The sequence below is a fragment of the Cryphonectria parasitica genome (assembly GCF_011745365.1).
Source record: "Cryphonectria parasitica EP155 unplaced genomic scaffold M406scaffold_2, whole genome shotgun sequence".
Lineage (NCBI taxonomy): Eukaryota > Fungi > Ascomycota > Sordariomycetes > Diaporthales > Cryphonectriaceae > Cryphonectria > Cryphonectria parasitica.
In genome coordinates this window covers 5,009,940-5,024,348 of record NW_024468910.1, presented here as the reverse complement: position 1 = coordinate 5,024,348, position 14,409 = coordinate 5,009,940, and the positions used below count along the sequence as shown (strand labels likewise).

Below are 14,409 nucleotides of genomic sequence, written 5' to 3'. Positions count from 1 at the left end.
AGACGAGACGCTATTGCTCTGCTGCAAGTCCGATGACGGCCAGATACACTCGGGCCACCGGAGGTAGATGGCCCACTAGGTCCTCTTGACCTTGTTCCAGAACCTCTTCACCACGTTCTGGTCGCCCGCCGCCGTCTCTGTGTTCCAGTGGTCCACGACGGCCCACATCTTCTCCGCGTTGCTCTCGTCGCCGGCTGCACCCTGGCTGCTCCAGCACGCCGTGGTCGTCTGCCCATTGACAATGGCGACGTCGTTGCGGGTCAGCTGGGCCGACTGGGACCGGCGGCCAGGGGCAATATACGCGCTCTGGGTAGCCTGGTTCCGCCACCCGTAGATCAGCTCCTCGTTGGCCCGCAGGTCGGGCCTCGTCAGCGTCATGCGCATCGTCATCTCTCTGGAGGCCAGGCTGCTCGGCGCGTGCGAGTCGCTCGTCATCGGCTTTGACACGACGGTGGGAACCCGCCGGTGATGGCCGCTGTCGAGGTGCAGCGGGTCCGTCGAGGTCCTCGTGGGAGGGTGGTGGCCCGGCGGCGGCATCAGGCCGCCCATCTGGGGGGTCCTGGGGGATTCTGGGTCTGACACGCTGCTGACGTCGTCATCGTCGTCGTTGTCGTCGCTCAGATCCTCGTCGTCCTCGTCGCCGTCAAAGTAGAGGAACGAGCGCATGTTCTCGGACGATGCTGCTGGGCTCAGCCTTTGCCTGGACTGCCTTTTCCTGTCGCTCGTCGTCGTGGACATCTGTTGTTGCGAGTCCGTGGCCGGAAAGCCGAATTGGACAGCCTCGTCGAATTTTGTTGGCGACGAGAGGTATGCCCGCAGCTTCTGCCGGGCCTCGGGGTCTTGGTAGTGGGTGGCTGAGGGGTCGATGATGGATGTGGATCCCGAGTGGGCATGCCTGCTCGGGTTCATGACGGAGAGGGTTCGAGACAGCCGCCGCTGTGTGTTGCTGATGTGCTGCGGCTGCTCCTGCTGTTGTTCGAGGGAATGGGTCCGCATTGGCGAGGGCGGGACTTTGGTGTCTGGCCGGCCCGACAGCGAGGTGCGGCCAAAGGAGCGTTTGGAGATGGACAGACGGCGCCGGAACGAAGGGCGACTATTCTTGCCGTTCTGAGCGATCTCCTCGCGCAGGTTGGCGTGGTAGTCGTCCAGGGCAAGCCCCAGGTCCAAGGCGCCATCCTCGTCCAGCCATCGGATGCTGTCATACAGGCTCTCCCTCACACCGTCCTTCTTGTCGACATCAGCACCAGCGCCACCAGCACCACCAGCACCACCGCTTGCGTCCTGGTTGCTGGTCATTGCGCTGGTCAACATGGAGTCGGGGCTGCCCGTCCTGGAGGAGAGGGTTGCTGTGGAGTGATCGATATCCGGGGTGGGCAGACGGTTCGCCTCGTTGCTGTTGACGTGGTGGGCTCGCGCGATAGCCACGCTGGCTGCGTCGAGGATGACACTCGCTCGGAGGTGCTTGACCAGGCTGACCTGCTCCTCCCTCGTGAGCTCGGCCTTGTTGACCTTGTCCGGGTAGCTGAGGACCCACGAGTCGTCTGAGACGGCCGTGAAGTATGAGTCGCGGCACTTTGCTCCTGGTGTGGCCCAGAGGGTATCGGGCGAGCTGAGAGCTTGCCGGTGTTTCCTGTGTTTCAGATTGACGGACGACAAGTCGTAATGATTATAGATGCGGTCGACCTCGTCTGATTCTTGGGCGAAACGAAGTCGTTCGAGTGCCGAGAAGTACTGTCAAAGGTGGGCAAGGGTTAGTGACAGAAGATGACGACGATTGTTGGCTATAAAATCCTCTTTGGCAATTCAAGATGTGACGCAACAAGGCGATAATGACACAGGACAATCAGGGAATTAGAATTGAGAGATAAAGAGGGGGGGGGGGGGAGAGAGAGAGAGAAGTATGGGGCATTGGAGAATAGGATGACCTGAGGAGGACAGAGACAGGACCCAAGAAAACGGCCTGTCAGTGTGATGAATGAATGAGCAGAGTGAATGAATGGCTTGCTGGTCTTCGGGCTCGGCACAGACAAGAGAGGGGCAAAGTGAGAGCATAGAAAAATAAAAGTGGTGCGTTGTCATATGCAGAGACGGTCGCATGCAGGAACACGGGTACCACTACCCCCAAGTGTGCTGTCCAGGGGTATTGACTGCATTGCATGGCTATGCCTGGAACGCCAACGCGCGCATGGCAACAGCGAGCATTAATTGGGTGGTGCACCGGGGAAGGCTCCTCCTTCTCGTCCCTCCTTCCTTCTCGTTTCTCCACCACCACTGCCACTGGCCACTTGCCAAGCGCCTGTAGCAACGGACTTGCAGCAAATGATTGATGATCCCCTTGCTCCATGGAGCATGGAATGATTTGGTGTGTGGTCCGTCATCCTTGCGCTGCTAGGCGAGAAAAGAGGAGGGGGAGAGAGAGAGAGAGAGAGAGGAGAGAAGGAGATCAGGGGGAGAGCTGTGGCAGCACAGCTGCACTGCAGCAGCCACAATGAGCGCCCGATGAGTTTAGTGTGCCAATAATGCACGGAGAATAAACACGACCGACACACCAGACTTGGGAAGACCCACGATAACACCCCTGTGTGGAGTGAAGGAAAAGAAAGAACGAGAATGAGGATGAGAAGAGGCAGGGGAGGCCTAGGCTCACCACGTGCTACTAGCCAAAGCAGAGTAGAGAGAAAAGAGTCTCCGTGCTCTTGTTCCGACCGTGCGCGACGCCACAGATAAGCAGGAAGCCCGCTTGTTTTGTTGTCATATGCGTGCAGATTTGGAGCCAGAGAAAGCGCCGGCGGAAAAGAAGGTGAAAAAAACAAACAAAAAAAAAACACAAAGGATGACAGAAAAGAAAGGAGAAGAAGAAGGGAATACCAAAAGGAAAAGAAGAAAAAAAATGAGAGTCAGAGGGGTCTTGGGTATGTAAAGAGAAGAGCATGAAAACGCATGAGGACCAGGGCTACGAGCATGATGATGATCGTCCTCTGGGACCATGCATGATAGACAATTAAACGCCCAACGTCCCTGTCAACCAAGAAATCCTCAACCCAAAAGAAGAAAAAAAGAGGATCTTCCTTCTCAGGCGACGATATAGAGAATGGAAAGAGTAAAGTATTTGTCGGGTCCATCCCATCCACAGAAGGGTTTTTTCGTCGACATTGCTCAATCGCACAACTCCCTCCCCTCTTTTTTTTTCTTTTTTTTTTCTTCCTCTATTTTTGCTTCCCTCCCCTTGCCTCCCTGTCTCTCTCATCTCTGTCTCTTCTTCTTTCTCATCACAAATGGGGCAAGCGATGAGCGGCTCTGTGTGATACTATTGGGAAGGGATCCACACAAAGAGACCCCGGTGAAAAGGGAACGACACTGGCATCAACCCAACCAGAGCAAAGAGCGAGGGGGCGAGGAGGAGCTGTCCACATGTGACAGGGCAATTCCGGGAAGGAATACGGCGAATCTTCTGCCAGGCTGGGTCTAGTCCAGAAGGTGGATCACACCCAATCTTACCCCGGTTTTGTGTAGTCCAGGAACGCTTGTTCTTGACTCTGTCTCTGATTCTTTGCCTCAGCTTGTCTCTCACCCGGCGGTCGCTTTTTTACTGTACTCTGTGCCCCGGTCCCGGACTGCTGGGTTCGAACTTGACACTCCTAGCTACGGCTCACTAGGCCCTAGGAGGCTCCAACGCCGGGACTTAACCGCCGTCTCTGACGCGTAGTAGCTCATCTTTCTCCTCTCTTTGGCTGAGTCTGCCCTTTTTTTTCTCTTTCTTCTTTCATTCTCCCCTCTCTCGAGAGGGTACTGCCGCGCTCTCTTTCGCCCTGGCTGTCTCCTTATCTCTGGAGCTCATCACAAAAACTTTCATGGCCGCTTGGCTTGCGTTCCTAGCAGGTCTAGGCCGACTCGGCTGCTGGCTGCAATGTGCTGTGGAGAGAAGAGACGGAGAGAGGCTGTGTGTGGAGTGCAGGCCTTCCATGTGTGCTTCCATGCAGACCAGACAGGGGGGGCTTGCATCCACTGTTGACGCTCTCTCATGAACTAACAAGGGAGAACGGACGAACAGACAGACAGACCATGTCTGTCGTTGAGACGATGGGTAGGAAAAAAGAGTACGGTTTGATTATCCAGCGTCATATCGAGCACAGAGATCGATAAAAGAGGAAGCCATGTAGATGAATGGGGTATTTGATCAACCAGAAAAAAGAAGGAAAAGGACGTCATGGCATGGACGGTGATTGCATCGAGGAATTGAAAGGGAAAAAGTGTGCTAGGAAAAGACGAAGAAAAAAAAAGGACCTCAAAAGCATACCTTTCTCTGGATCGCGAGAGGCAGGGCCTCGTACTCCTCCCTCGTGATGGCCGGTGGTTGCTGTTGATCATCTTGTTGTGGTGGCTGTTGTTCTTGTGGTTGCGCCAGGCTCTCGGAACCGGTCCCGTTCCGATCCATCAGCTCCTTCATTATGTCCCTTCTCCTCCTGCTGAGAATACTGCTCTGGCCGTCTGTCGTTCTCGCTCCGGACCTCATCGGCGGTGGTATCGGGGTCATCTTGCCCAGGTGGTTGCTCACGCTGTCGACATATGTGGCGTCCTCGCTGTCCCTCGGCATCTGCTGGCGGTGCAGAAGTTGCTGTTGCTGGTGGTGCTCCATCACCGCGAGCCAGTCGGCATCATGAACTTCCTTCACCCTGCTGGCCCCTGCAGCTTCGATGGCCTGTAGCTGCTGTAGCTGTAGCTGTTGTTGTTGCTGTTGTTGTTGTTGTTGTTGTTGTTGTTGTGGCGCCTGTGGCTGGCCGCTACTGGCCCCTCTCTTGGTCCAGAACAGGAGCGGACTTGGTGCCCTCGACGAGGAGGTATTGTGGCTGCCCGTCCGGGGTGCTGACCTCGGCCTCCACGACACGTTCTTCATGTTGGCGTCTGCTGCGGATGTGAACCCGTGGGAGGTAGAAGGCGGTGGGTAATCTGGTGGGCTCAACCTCAATGTGCTGTTGCTGTTGCTGCTGCTGCTGCTGCTGCTGCTGCTGCTACCGACGGACTCGGTGGGCTTGGACACCATCATCGGCGCCAGGTTGACCGAGCCACTCTCTCACCCCGGGAGGGAGGGAGGCGTTTCGACGTGATATATGTTAAGGGGAATATGACGAGAGTCGAGGGATAAAATATGCCGACTGAACAGCCTCAACCAACGGATATTTCGTGTATAAGACGAACACAAATAAAGGGGCGGTGTTCAGTAGCTTTGTTTTATGAATCGAGGGTCTCGCACTGCTGAATATCGCTCGAATCGTTTTGTCGATTGACGATTCTGTTTTCTGCGGCCTCGATGTCGTGGTGTCTTGTCTAGACTGTCCTCCTGAGTTGACAGTGGTGATGATGATAATTTTCAAACGACACCAAAGTTGAGAGTCTTCTGCCTGGAATCCTCTTCTTGGTCCGTAGGTAGGTAAGAAAGTAGCCGTCCTGTTCTCCGGTTCTGGCACCAACGATTATTCGCTTGTAGATCTTGTTCAGGGCGATTTTCGGTGTGGTTTCAGATTGTATTTTGTCGAGAATTAAACTTTCACAGAAAGAAAGAGAACATAAACACAAACACACACACATACACGCATGTGGTTGGTAGTGACGATGGATAGGAAAGGAACGGGGGCAAGAAAGCAAAAGGCAAAGGCGGCGGGTCCGGATCAGCGTGTAGATCTGGATCTCGAGTTGCTTTTGATTCACCGCCGGAAAACGATCTCATCAACAAGACCAGGAACAGGACCCCCAGGACGGGACAAGGACAAAGTGAACAATGCCCAGGCACCCTCCTCCTCCTCCTCCTCTCCATTCTCCCCTCAAGGATCTCCACGGTAGTCGGGAAATAGGCGCGCGCAGGCTCTCCCTTGGGCGATGGTGCGTGCCAGGGGGGGGGGGAGGGACCGTGACGTGGTACTTTACGTGCGGAACCCAAGTCAAGAAGAGGAGAGAGAGAAGGAAAAAAAACACCCCAGTCAAGCGCTGTCGCCGAATGAGGCGCGTCCCCTTGTGCGGAAGAGAGAAAAATTAAAACGAAAAATAAGAAAAGGGAGCTTCTTTGGACTGGGCAAACAAGCGTGCATGCCATGCAACATGGCTTGCTGAAACCCCAGGGCTTGGGATACTACTAATGTACACTACAGGGATCAAATCTGGCAGTGGCTTGGGCCGATTTTTTTCCCCTTCTGATGAGCACCCAGTCCTGCCCGGGGGTCTCCTTCTTCTCCGTTGTGGAGTCAATTCCCTGGCGACGGGGCGGCGCTGAAGACTAGCTCAGAAGAGAATGGGAGGTGGACCGTGAGAGGAGGACGAGGAGAAGGACAACCTACTCTGGTGTCAGGGCCTAGATTCCTTCTATTTTGACGACAAGAAGAAGAGGGCGACAAGAGCAAGAGGTGGACGCAAACACGGGAAAAAGGGTTGCTGTGGGTAGGTTGAGGTGGTTCTTTTTTTTTTCTTGTTGCTTGTTTGGTTGGTTTGAGCGCGCTGGGCCTAGTCATGCGTGCGTACGTGCCTGCGGTCAAGGCAGACGGGCGGGCGCCTTTTCTCGCCGGCCCACACTCCCGCTTCCTTCGTGTTTACGCATAGGATACGTGGTGCCAGTAAGAGGTCGTGTCTCCTTCTATGTAAGAAAAAAAAAAAAAAAGACAGGAACAGGAACAGAATCCCAAGGCAGGGCGGCGGGCAGATGGATACAGCACTGAGGGGGAAGGAGGGGAAGAAGATCGCTGCCAAGGATACAACAAGAGAGGCAAAAAGAAAAAGTCGATCCTCCATCTTGGGAACTATCCACCGTGTGTGTCGGCTTAAGAGAGAACAGGAAAGAGGCTGATAGAGACACTATTGTGTCCAGGGATGAGCGATGAGCTCCTCACAGAAGCCCGCCGAAAAAGAAGAAAAAAAAAGGCTTGTTCACGGCCTGGACCCTGCTGGACAGCTCTGTCGTTCGATTGCTCGGACAGCGGAGTAGTTTTCGCTCGTAAAGAGGTAAGGGGAAACAAGATAGACTCAAGCCCAGCCATGGTTTAGTCTGCCAAGAACTCAGCAGGCTGCGGAAATTGTGCTTCTTGTTGTTCTGCTTCTTACTGTTGATCTCTTCCTCTCACTCTTGTTTTCCATCTGAGACGAGACACAGGAGACGATACACAGAGGCTTACAGGCCTCAGTCAATGCAGATCTCCCGCGAGACACACACACACAACCAAAAAACCAAGAGACAGGCGGTGTGTGTCTTGTCCAGTGATCAAACCCGCACAAGCACTTTGCAAAACAATTGTGAAATACACTCATGTATCTGGAACAAAACAGGACGGGGAGGACAGAACACGTGTGCAGGGCCAGATGAGGAGGTATCAATATAGAATGTTAAACGTAGATTGTTACCCGTTTCACAACTTGTGCTCGGTTGTGTCACAAGAGAAAGCCTGCAAGCTGCCGATGATCAATCTGCCAGCCACAGTTCTAACTCTCCTCCGCTCCTGCAATGTATGATAAGAGAGTCATCATTATTGTTGTCGTTGTCGTCGTCTCACACAGACATACATACACCTTTCGTTGGAAGGGGTTGAAGCTCCGGCACTTGGCTGCAATAGAGTAGCATTGGGCCCCCTTGGACAAGGTCACATTCCACATGTCGTCTTGCATACAGACATACGCAATGCATACCCTGTGAAATTCAGTGTAACCCTATCTAATGGCCCTTGAGATCCAGACTTGTGACATAGTATACCAATTAATGTCTATGTTAAGTGCAGAGCAGAACAGAGCAGGTCCAATGGAGGTGATTTCTCGCCGCCCGGGGGGGGGAGAGTGAATAAGATCGGACGCAACACAATGGAATGGCGCTAAACTGCCCTACGACGGGGAATCATCGACCGCTACCAACACCTGAAACTGGCCCTGCTAGGATGGGTAGGTGGGTGTCTGTATGTTGGCCCCACAGCGGAAAAGTCGGGTCTCTGTCCTCTCATACGTCTTGTCCGGGGCCTGCTGCATGGAAACTTCCATGAGCCAAAGGACGGAACCTCCCCCAAAGGAACTAGGCAGCTTCTCTCTCTCTCTCTCTCTCTCTCTCTCTGCCCCTTGTGCCTGATTCCTGGGATCAGGCCCTGAAAAGAGCAGCTGGGCCAAAGCATTCGGGGACTTCGCCGCAGTGTCAGTCCACTGAAGGACCCTCCCCAGGGCCCACTACCACTAAAACTCCAGCTGCTTGGACCCTTTTTCAAAGGAAGAGGCCGGTGGGGAAAGCAAGGGCAAGGGGGAGGGGATAAACAGGGGAAAGGAAGAGAGAGATCAAGAGGGAGGAAGAGAGATTTCGCAGCTAAGAGAACAAAGCATTGTGATTTGCCAGGAAACGGCTGTGGCTTGCTTGCTTGCTGCTGCTGCTGCTGCTGTCTTCGAACAACCCACAGCCCCATGGAGGAGGAGGAGGAGGAGGAGGGGGGGGGGGGGGGCGTCTGCAGTAGTTCCACATGAGAACAAAGACGGCGTCCATCACTGGCTCGCTCATAACGTGATAGTGCTGGGCCCTGGATGCTGGGGACCTCCTCGAACACGGTCGTGATTCGACAATGGTCAGGCCATGGAATACCAAAAAAAAAAGCAAATGTGATAGTGGCGTGCAGGGATGGAACAACGCGTTTATGCGACTCGACCGCTGTGTGTACCATGATAGGCTTGTAATATGGCACATCGGGGCCCGAAAGAGATGATCGCCAGAAATTGCGGGCGCCAAAATCGTCTGTTTCTCTGTGAGAGAATAGAGAGAGCCATGAAAACAACAATAATTTGTCTGGTGTGCTGTCAGCACGAACTCCTTTGGTCTCTGCAGACCATACCCAAACCAGGACATGCAAAGTCGTACCTCGATATACATAGAAGAGGAATCAGGCAGGCAGAAACGCCCAGTCGGTGAGATGTTTGGAAAGGGGGGGCCAGGGGGTTCCATTTTTCCAGGAACAGAAGCTCACTACTGGAACCACCACCGGTGCTCTACGGCCGTACGTTCCAGCTGCTGTCTTCTTTCTTTTGATGCTTTGGTCCACGAGCCAGACCATCAAGAGAGAGGGCAAGTCAATGTGCGCGCACGCCGACGTTCCATGGTACCGAGTCCTTTTCTTCCTGATTCCTTTCTTCTATTCTTTTCCCTGTTTTATTATTATTATTGCCATTATTTTTTTTCCCCTTCCCTAACGTTCCATTATTGATGCAAACCTCGACGCGTCGAATGAACCCGACCTTCTAGAAAAAGAGCCCGGGATCAATTTCCGGGGTGCATAGCCGCAAGAAAAGAAGATGACCCAATGTCACGGTAGCACTCAAGAAAGCTGCCGCAATGGGGTCCTGCAGCCAAACACTCACTCTTAAAGGAAAGTGTGCATCTATGTATGAAACAAGACTCTATTTATTTTGTGCAGCAATGACATGTATGTATGTATGTATTTTGCAAGGCAGCCTGGCCGACGATGAAGATGAAATCTGGACACCCTCTTCCGAACGCCGCCTACCATATCCGACGTCCCGTCGTCACGATGCGTGGCTTGTAGAGCAATGTAACGTCAGCGCAGATACCATTCGGAATGTTTTGGATCTCCCTGAAATCTCATCGGGAGAACCTGGAACCTGTTCTATTTTGCGTAGTCACATCCAAGGAAATGTCGATGAAAACCCCACGCCTTGGGCAGCCGGCGAACAATGTGCCGAATGGCGTTACCTGGTGCTTGATTGACGGACGACGCCAGCACTCTATGTGACATTTGTTTGCGTCCGATCCCTGGAGGCGGCGTTGCCTTTCTCCTTTGTTTCTTGTTCCCAGTGGACAATGCCGGAAAAGAAGGTAGTCTCGCCGACTGTGGTGAATGGTGTGAAAGCCAGCAACGCCAGGCAGAGCAAAGGGAAAAACCACCAGCCGCACACACGGCACTGTACCGTCATGTCGATCTAGAGTATCGCAGAGGGTAAACGCCAGGGTCGCATCGCGGACTGCGCTCTTTCGCTTGACCTACTAGAGGAGAGATTTGGGTCCTCTTCGGCCCCTTCACCCCCCATCCAGGGTGCCACGGGGATCCATTACTGCGTACCAAACCGGCATGTCCGACAATATCAGCTGCTGCAAACATGGTCTGTGATGGTCCGTCCATATGTCCGTCGTTTCTATGATGTGTCTGCGGTACACAGTCCCTTGCACGACGATGCTCGTCGCAATGATGGTATGTGCTGTAGGAAAGTTAGATCCCCACATCCCCCATCTTTTGTTACTGTACTATGTAAGTGCATGCATCCACAGCAAACTCATCGACAATCTTGGCCTGCATAGATCTTATGCTCACTTGGCCCCCCTTCCCCCTTGGCTCGAAGCAAGGCCATACAATAAGTCCTATGCGCGCAGACAGACAAGAAATATTGACATATTCGAATACACAAAACGAAGGAGGCATCTTTTCTGAAGATGGACAATTCTGCACGGTCGGACACTAACCTTCACCATCCGACCTACTTCGGGCAACCCGGAATCTTCCATCCCGACGCGACCTCGTGTCATCCGATGATCGCCCGCCAGACTATTTCGACTACGCTTCTTTCGCTGAGAAACACGAGCGCATTGTTGCGCTGGGTACGTACCTTTTCTTGTCGGTTCTTTGTCCACCATTCACAGAGTAACCCAGCAATGATAAGGTGTACGAAGTGAGCAGGGCCAGCGACAACACAACACAGCTAAGCTTGTTACAAAACCAAAAACAAAAAAAAAACCTCCGGGCTTCAGCAGGTTTCAGTTATGGAGGGCGTATGATGGGAGGCACAATGGCCTTGACACCCCAACCCTTGGCTTTCTTGTTCTTGTTTCTGCCCCAAGTCATGACTGTCGCAATATCCCTGCCGAGATTTCCCTCTCGTGTCGCGTCGTGTCCCGGACGAGTATCTCCCAGGGCTTTGACTCGTAGAAGGGAAGCCAAACCAAGGGGGCAGTTTTGGTCAGATTGAGTGGTCAAAGAGGGAAATGATGATGGCGTGGTGATTGACGACTTTCCCCCCCCCCCCCCTCCTTCTCCTTCCAATGGGTGTGGATTCTAAAGTCCCGTGGGACTGTTTATCTCTTAAAATTAGATCACGGAAATAAAGGACAATTGCTTACAAGGCAGATTGCTTGCATCCTGCCATGGTGTTAAAGACATGCGACTTTACATATTGGACAGGGTAACCTAGGGTTTGGGTGTGAGGGCTGGGGAGGGTCGTAAGGCTGGCCAATCATCTTACATGGTTCTGACAAAGAAGATGCCGTCCACCAAGAAAACAGTTTGGGAGGGCCACTGGTTGCTTCAACTACAAGCTGGTGTCTGTTTGTCAATTACTTTAACCTCATAGAGAGGTTTGAAGAAGATATTTCCTAGACGGTAATGACAGACGGTGCATGGACATGAGTGAATCAAACCAACACTCCTCCACAACAACAACAAAAAGGAAGGGGGAAAAAAATAAATAAAAGAATGGACTAGACTTCCTACCGCCTACCAATTCCTACACTCGTCCACCAAACCCAGTGCTGCTGAGACCAGTACTATCGATAGGATCATAATACTCAAACACCTCGGGCTTCCTCCTCCCCCTCCCGCCGGCGCCCTCCGCCGTGACAGCAGGCGCCACAAACCGCGAGATGCCCGTCTCGCGGTCATATGACTCGTACGAGCACCCGAGCCTCTTGCCCCCGCCGCCGGGAAGGTCGACCACAAACTACGACATCATGTAGCCCGCAATGGTCCCGCGGATCTGCGCCTCGAGGTCCAGCATCGTCTGCAGCGGAGTGCGCATGTGCTCGTTTGCCTTGACCATGTCACATTGGTAGACGTAGTACTACATAACATAAATCGCGACCCACGAACCGGTCCGTCAGCTTCCTCAAACTGCTCTCCTCAAGATGCAGGTTCAAGCAGGACAGGTAGAGAGGGGGTGAATGGGGGGGGGGGGGGGGAAGCGGGGTTGGTGGTGCAAGCACGCAACAAACAAGTTCTCAGGCGCAGAAACGTACAGGATTGTTATTGTTATCCGCCAGCCTCCTGATCAGCGTCGACATGGTCTCGACATCATCATTGATCCCCCTCAGCAGCACGCTCTGATTCCGCACCACCAGGTCCGACTCGAACAGCCTCTGCGCCGCCGCCTCCGTCACCCACGAGATCTCCTCGGGGTGGTTAAAGTGCGTGTGCAGCGCCACCGACTTCCCCGCCTGTTTCGCATCCGCCGCGACCTGCATCAGGGCGCTGGCCCACTCGTCCTCCTGGTCGAGCATCCGTGCAGGCGCAACGGCGAGACCCCTGGACGCGAACCGAAAACCGTCGGATGTGCGGCATCTTGATGAGCGCGTTGCCGATAGATTGAATGTGCTCTGGGTGCAGGTAGTACGTGTCGCCGCCCGAGATGACAACGTCGTGGAGCTGGGGCGTGGCCGCGACGTAAGCGAGGGCTGCGTCCCAGCGGGTCCGGCTAGGCTTGATTTTGATCTTGGTCACGCAGCTGGTGCTTTCGCCGACTGAAATGTAGCGCGTGCAATCGGCGCAGTTGGTTGGGCACTCGGAGATGGCTGTGTACAGAAATCCTGGAGTCAGCCGTTGTTCCTACACTGTGAGGGTTTGTTTTGGGGTGAGAGAAAGAGAGAGAGAGAGAGAGAGAAAGTAATGTTCAGTGCTGACTTTGGAAAAAAAAACCTTATCTGGATATCTGTGCGCCAGACCTGACACCGGAGAGTCGGCCATCTCGTTCAACGAGTCGAACGCCAACGTGGGGTGGTCGGGGAGCATGATGGACTTTAGAGGAATGAATTGTCGGAAGATTGGATCGCTTCGAGGATCCTGCCAGTTGATACGGCTGAGCATATATGGCCTGTCATTCTCGATATGTCAGTAAGGCTGTCCCTCTCTCTTTCTCTTTGTATGTGTGTATAACTACTCTTGACTATCCGAGTAGTGAATACATGGTCATGGTCGAGAAGCGACTGACGTGATACGAATAGCCATCGCCGCGGCTTCAATACCCTCAGCCACATCCTTCAATAGGTCTTCCTTGCTCTGTTCTCTAGAGCCCTGTTTGTCATATGGGATTTCGCCTGGTATGACAGTCTTTAGAAATTCCAAAAGGCTCTCTTTTCCCGAGACAATGTTTTTTTTCTATGGTTTGTTTTTGAGGTCTATGTAAGCCAAGTAACTCTTCAGAACTGTGTGACATTATCAAGAAAAGGGTATTGCAAATGAGTAAAGGGGTGCAACCAAAAAAGACATTCAGTATCCCTTACCGTCCATCGATGAGAGAGGAAGTCTTTAGCGGTTACATGTTCGTATACAGGCACTTTTCGCCAAAAGTCCTCTGGAGATGTTGTCCCGTACGCCCTCGAATGAAGGGCAATAGTGGGTATTTTGTAGAGGCGAGGCCTCGTTAGAGCGCGACACAGTCTGGCTGTGTTCGTCTTCAGGACGAGATGAGGGCGCGAGAACAGTGTCGGGGGGGACCTCTTGATACCCAATATTATATCTTGAGAGGATAAAATCTGTTTGAAAATGTAACTGTATTGCATTGAGGAGATTAGTCTTAATGCTGCAAGAACGACACAAACGACAGTTCAGGAGGGATGATTTATTCCAACATTTTATAGAAGCTGTTTTTCTAACATAACAATTATCATAGGACCAAATTCCATCCCATTCTATCCGTATTGTCTTCTCCCCCCCCCCCCCTCCCCCCACCTCCTCCTCCTCCTCCTTCTCCTCTTCCTGTCTCGTCGTATCCTCTTGCCAACTCAACAGTCCCAGCATGCCGGTACCCAACCAGAGGTTGACTCCAGCACCTCATCTGACCCCATGTTCCCACGATGACAAATTCCAGAGCCGCTCGTCAATATATCAGCCTTAAAATGGACTCAGTACGTCCCAAGCCTGCTGATAAACGTTGGCTGCTCCACCAATAGCGAGGCGTCGTGCTCTGCGCTGGCAATCCCACACGACTGCGGCTCAGTATGACCGCGTCAAAACATGACCCTCGGGACAGCCGAAATATCGTTTCGTTTTCTTTTCAAGGCCTAGTATACCCAGGAGCCTTTCTTGTCATTTATGAAACTATACAGTGCGGCATGTGATCGGTTGCGTACGTGGATCTGTCTGTTGGTGCCTTGCCCTGCCTGTTATGTTACCCTCCTCTCTTCCTGGTCCTATAAGCTGACACGATGGAGAAGCTATTGGAGCAAACAAGGAATGAATTCCGAATGCCAAGGCTGGTAGTGAAACCCATCTTCGGTATCTCTTTACAACGAGGACGACCGGCTCGGTAGCCGTGCCAATGAGTTATATCAACACAACAACCGCGGGCCTTCCTTGGTCGATCACACAGATTATTGGTCTATACACTTTCAAAGATAGGATAACTCTT

At 53.0% G+C, this 14,409-nt stretch overlaps 3 protein-coding genes across 3 annotated transcripts; all 3 read right to left on the bottom strand.

The window, feature by feature from the left end:
• Position 1: 1 nt before the first annotated feature.
• M406DRAFT_350128 (uncharacterized protein) lies at positions 2 to 2,153 on the bottom strand (the record flags this gene model as incomplete). The annotated part of the gene is made up of 2 exons (XM_040922529.1): positions 2 to 1,731; positions 2,106 to 2,153. The coding sequence occupies 2 exons, from the start codon at positions 2,151 to 2,153 to the stop codon at positions 76 to 78; spliced, it is 1,704 nt and encodes a 567-aa protein (XP_040780227.1). The 3' UTR covers positions 2 to 75.
• A 1,696-nt stretch (positions 2,154 to 3,849) lies between these two features.
• Positions 3,850 to 5,041, bottom strand: M406DRAFT_327650 (uncharacterized protein; the record flags this gene model as incomplete). The annotated part of the gene is made up of 2 exons (XM_040920240.1): positions 3,850 to 3,912; positions 4,298 to 5,041. 2 exons carry the CDS (start codon positions 5,039 to 5,041, stop codon positions 3,850 to 3,852), a joined length of 807 nt encoding a protein of 268 aa, XP_040780226.1.
• A 6,473-nt stretch (positions 5,042 to 11,514) lies between these two features.
• On the bottom strand, positions 11,515 to 13,561 carry M406DRAFT_75748 (uncharacterized protein; the record flags this gene model as incomplete). Its single annotated transcript, XM_040925896.1, has 6 exons — positions 11,515 to 11,727; positions 12,023 to 12,271; positions 12,321 to 12,608; positions 12,699 to 12,873; positions 12,991 to 13,157; positions 13,283 to 13,561. 6 exons carry the CDS (start codon positions 13,559 to 13,561, stop codon positions 11,515 to 11,517), a joined length of 1,371 nt encoding a protein of 456 aa, XP_040780225.1.
• Positions 13,562 to 14,409: the final 848 nt, after the last annotated feature.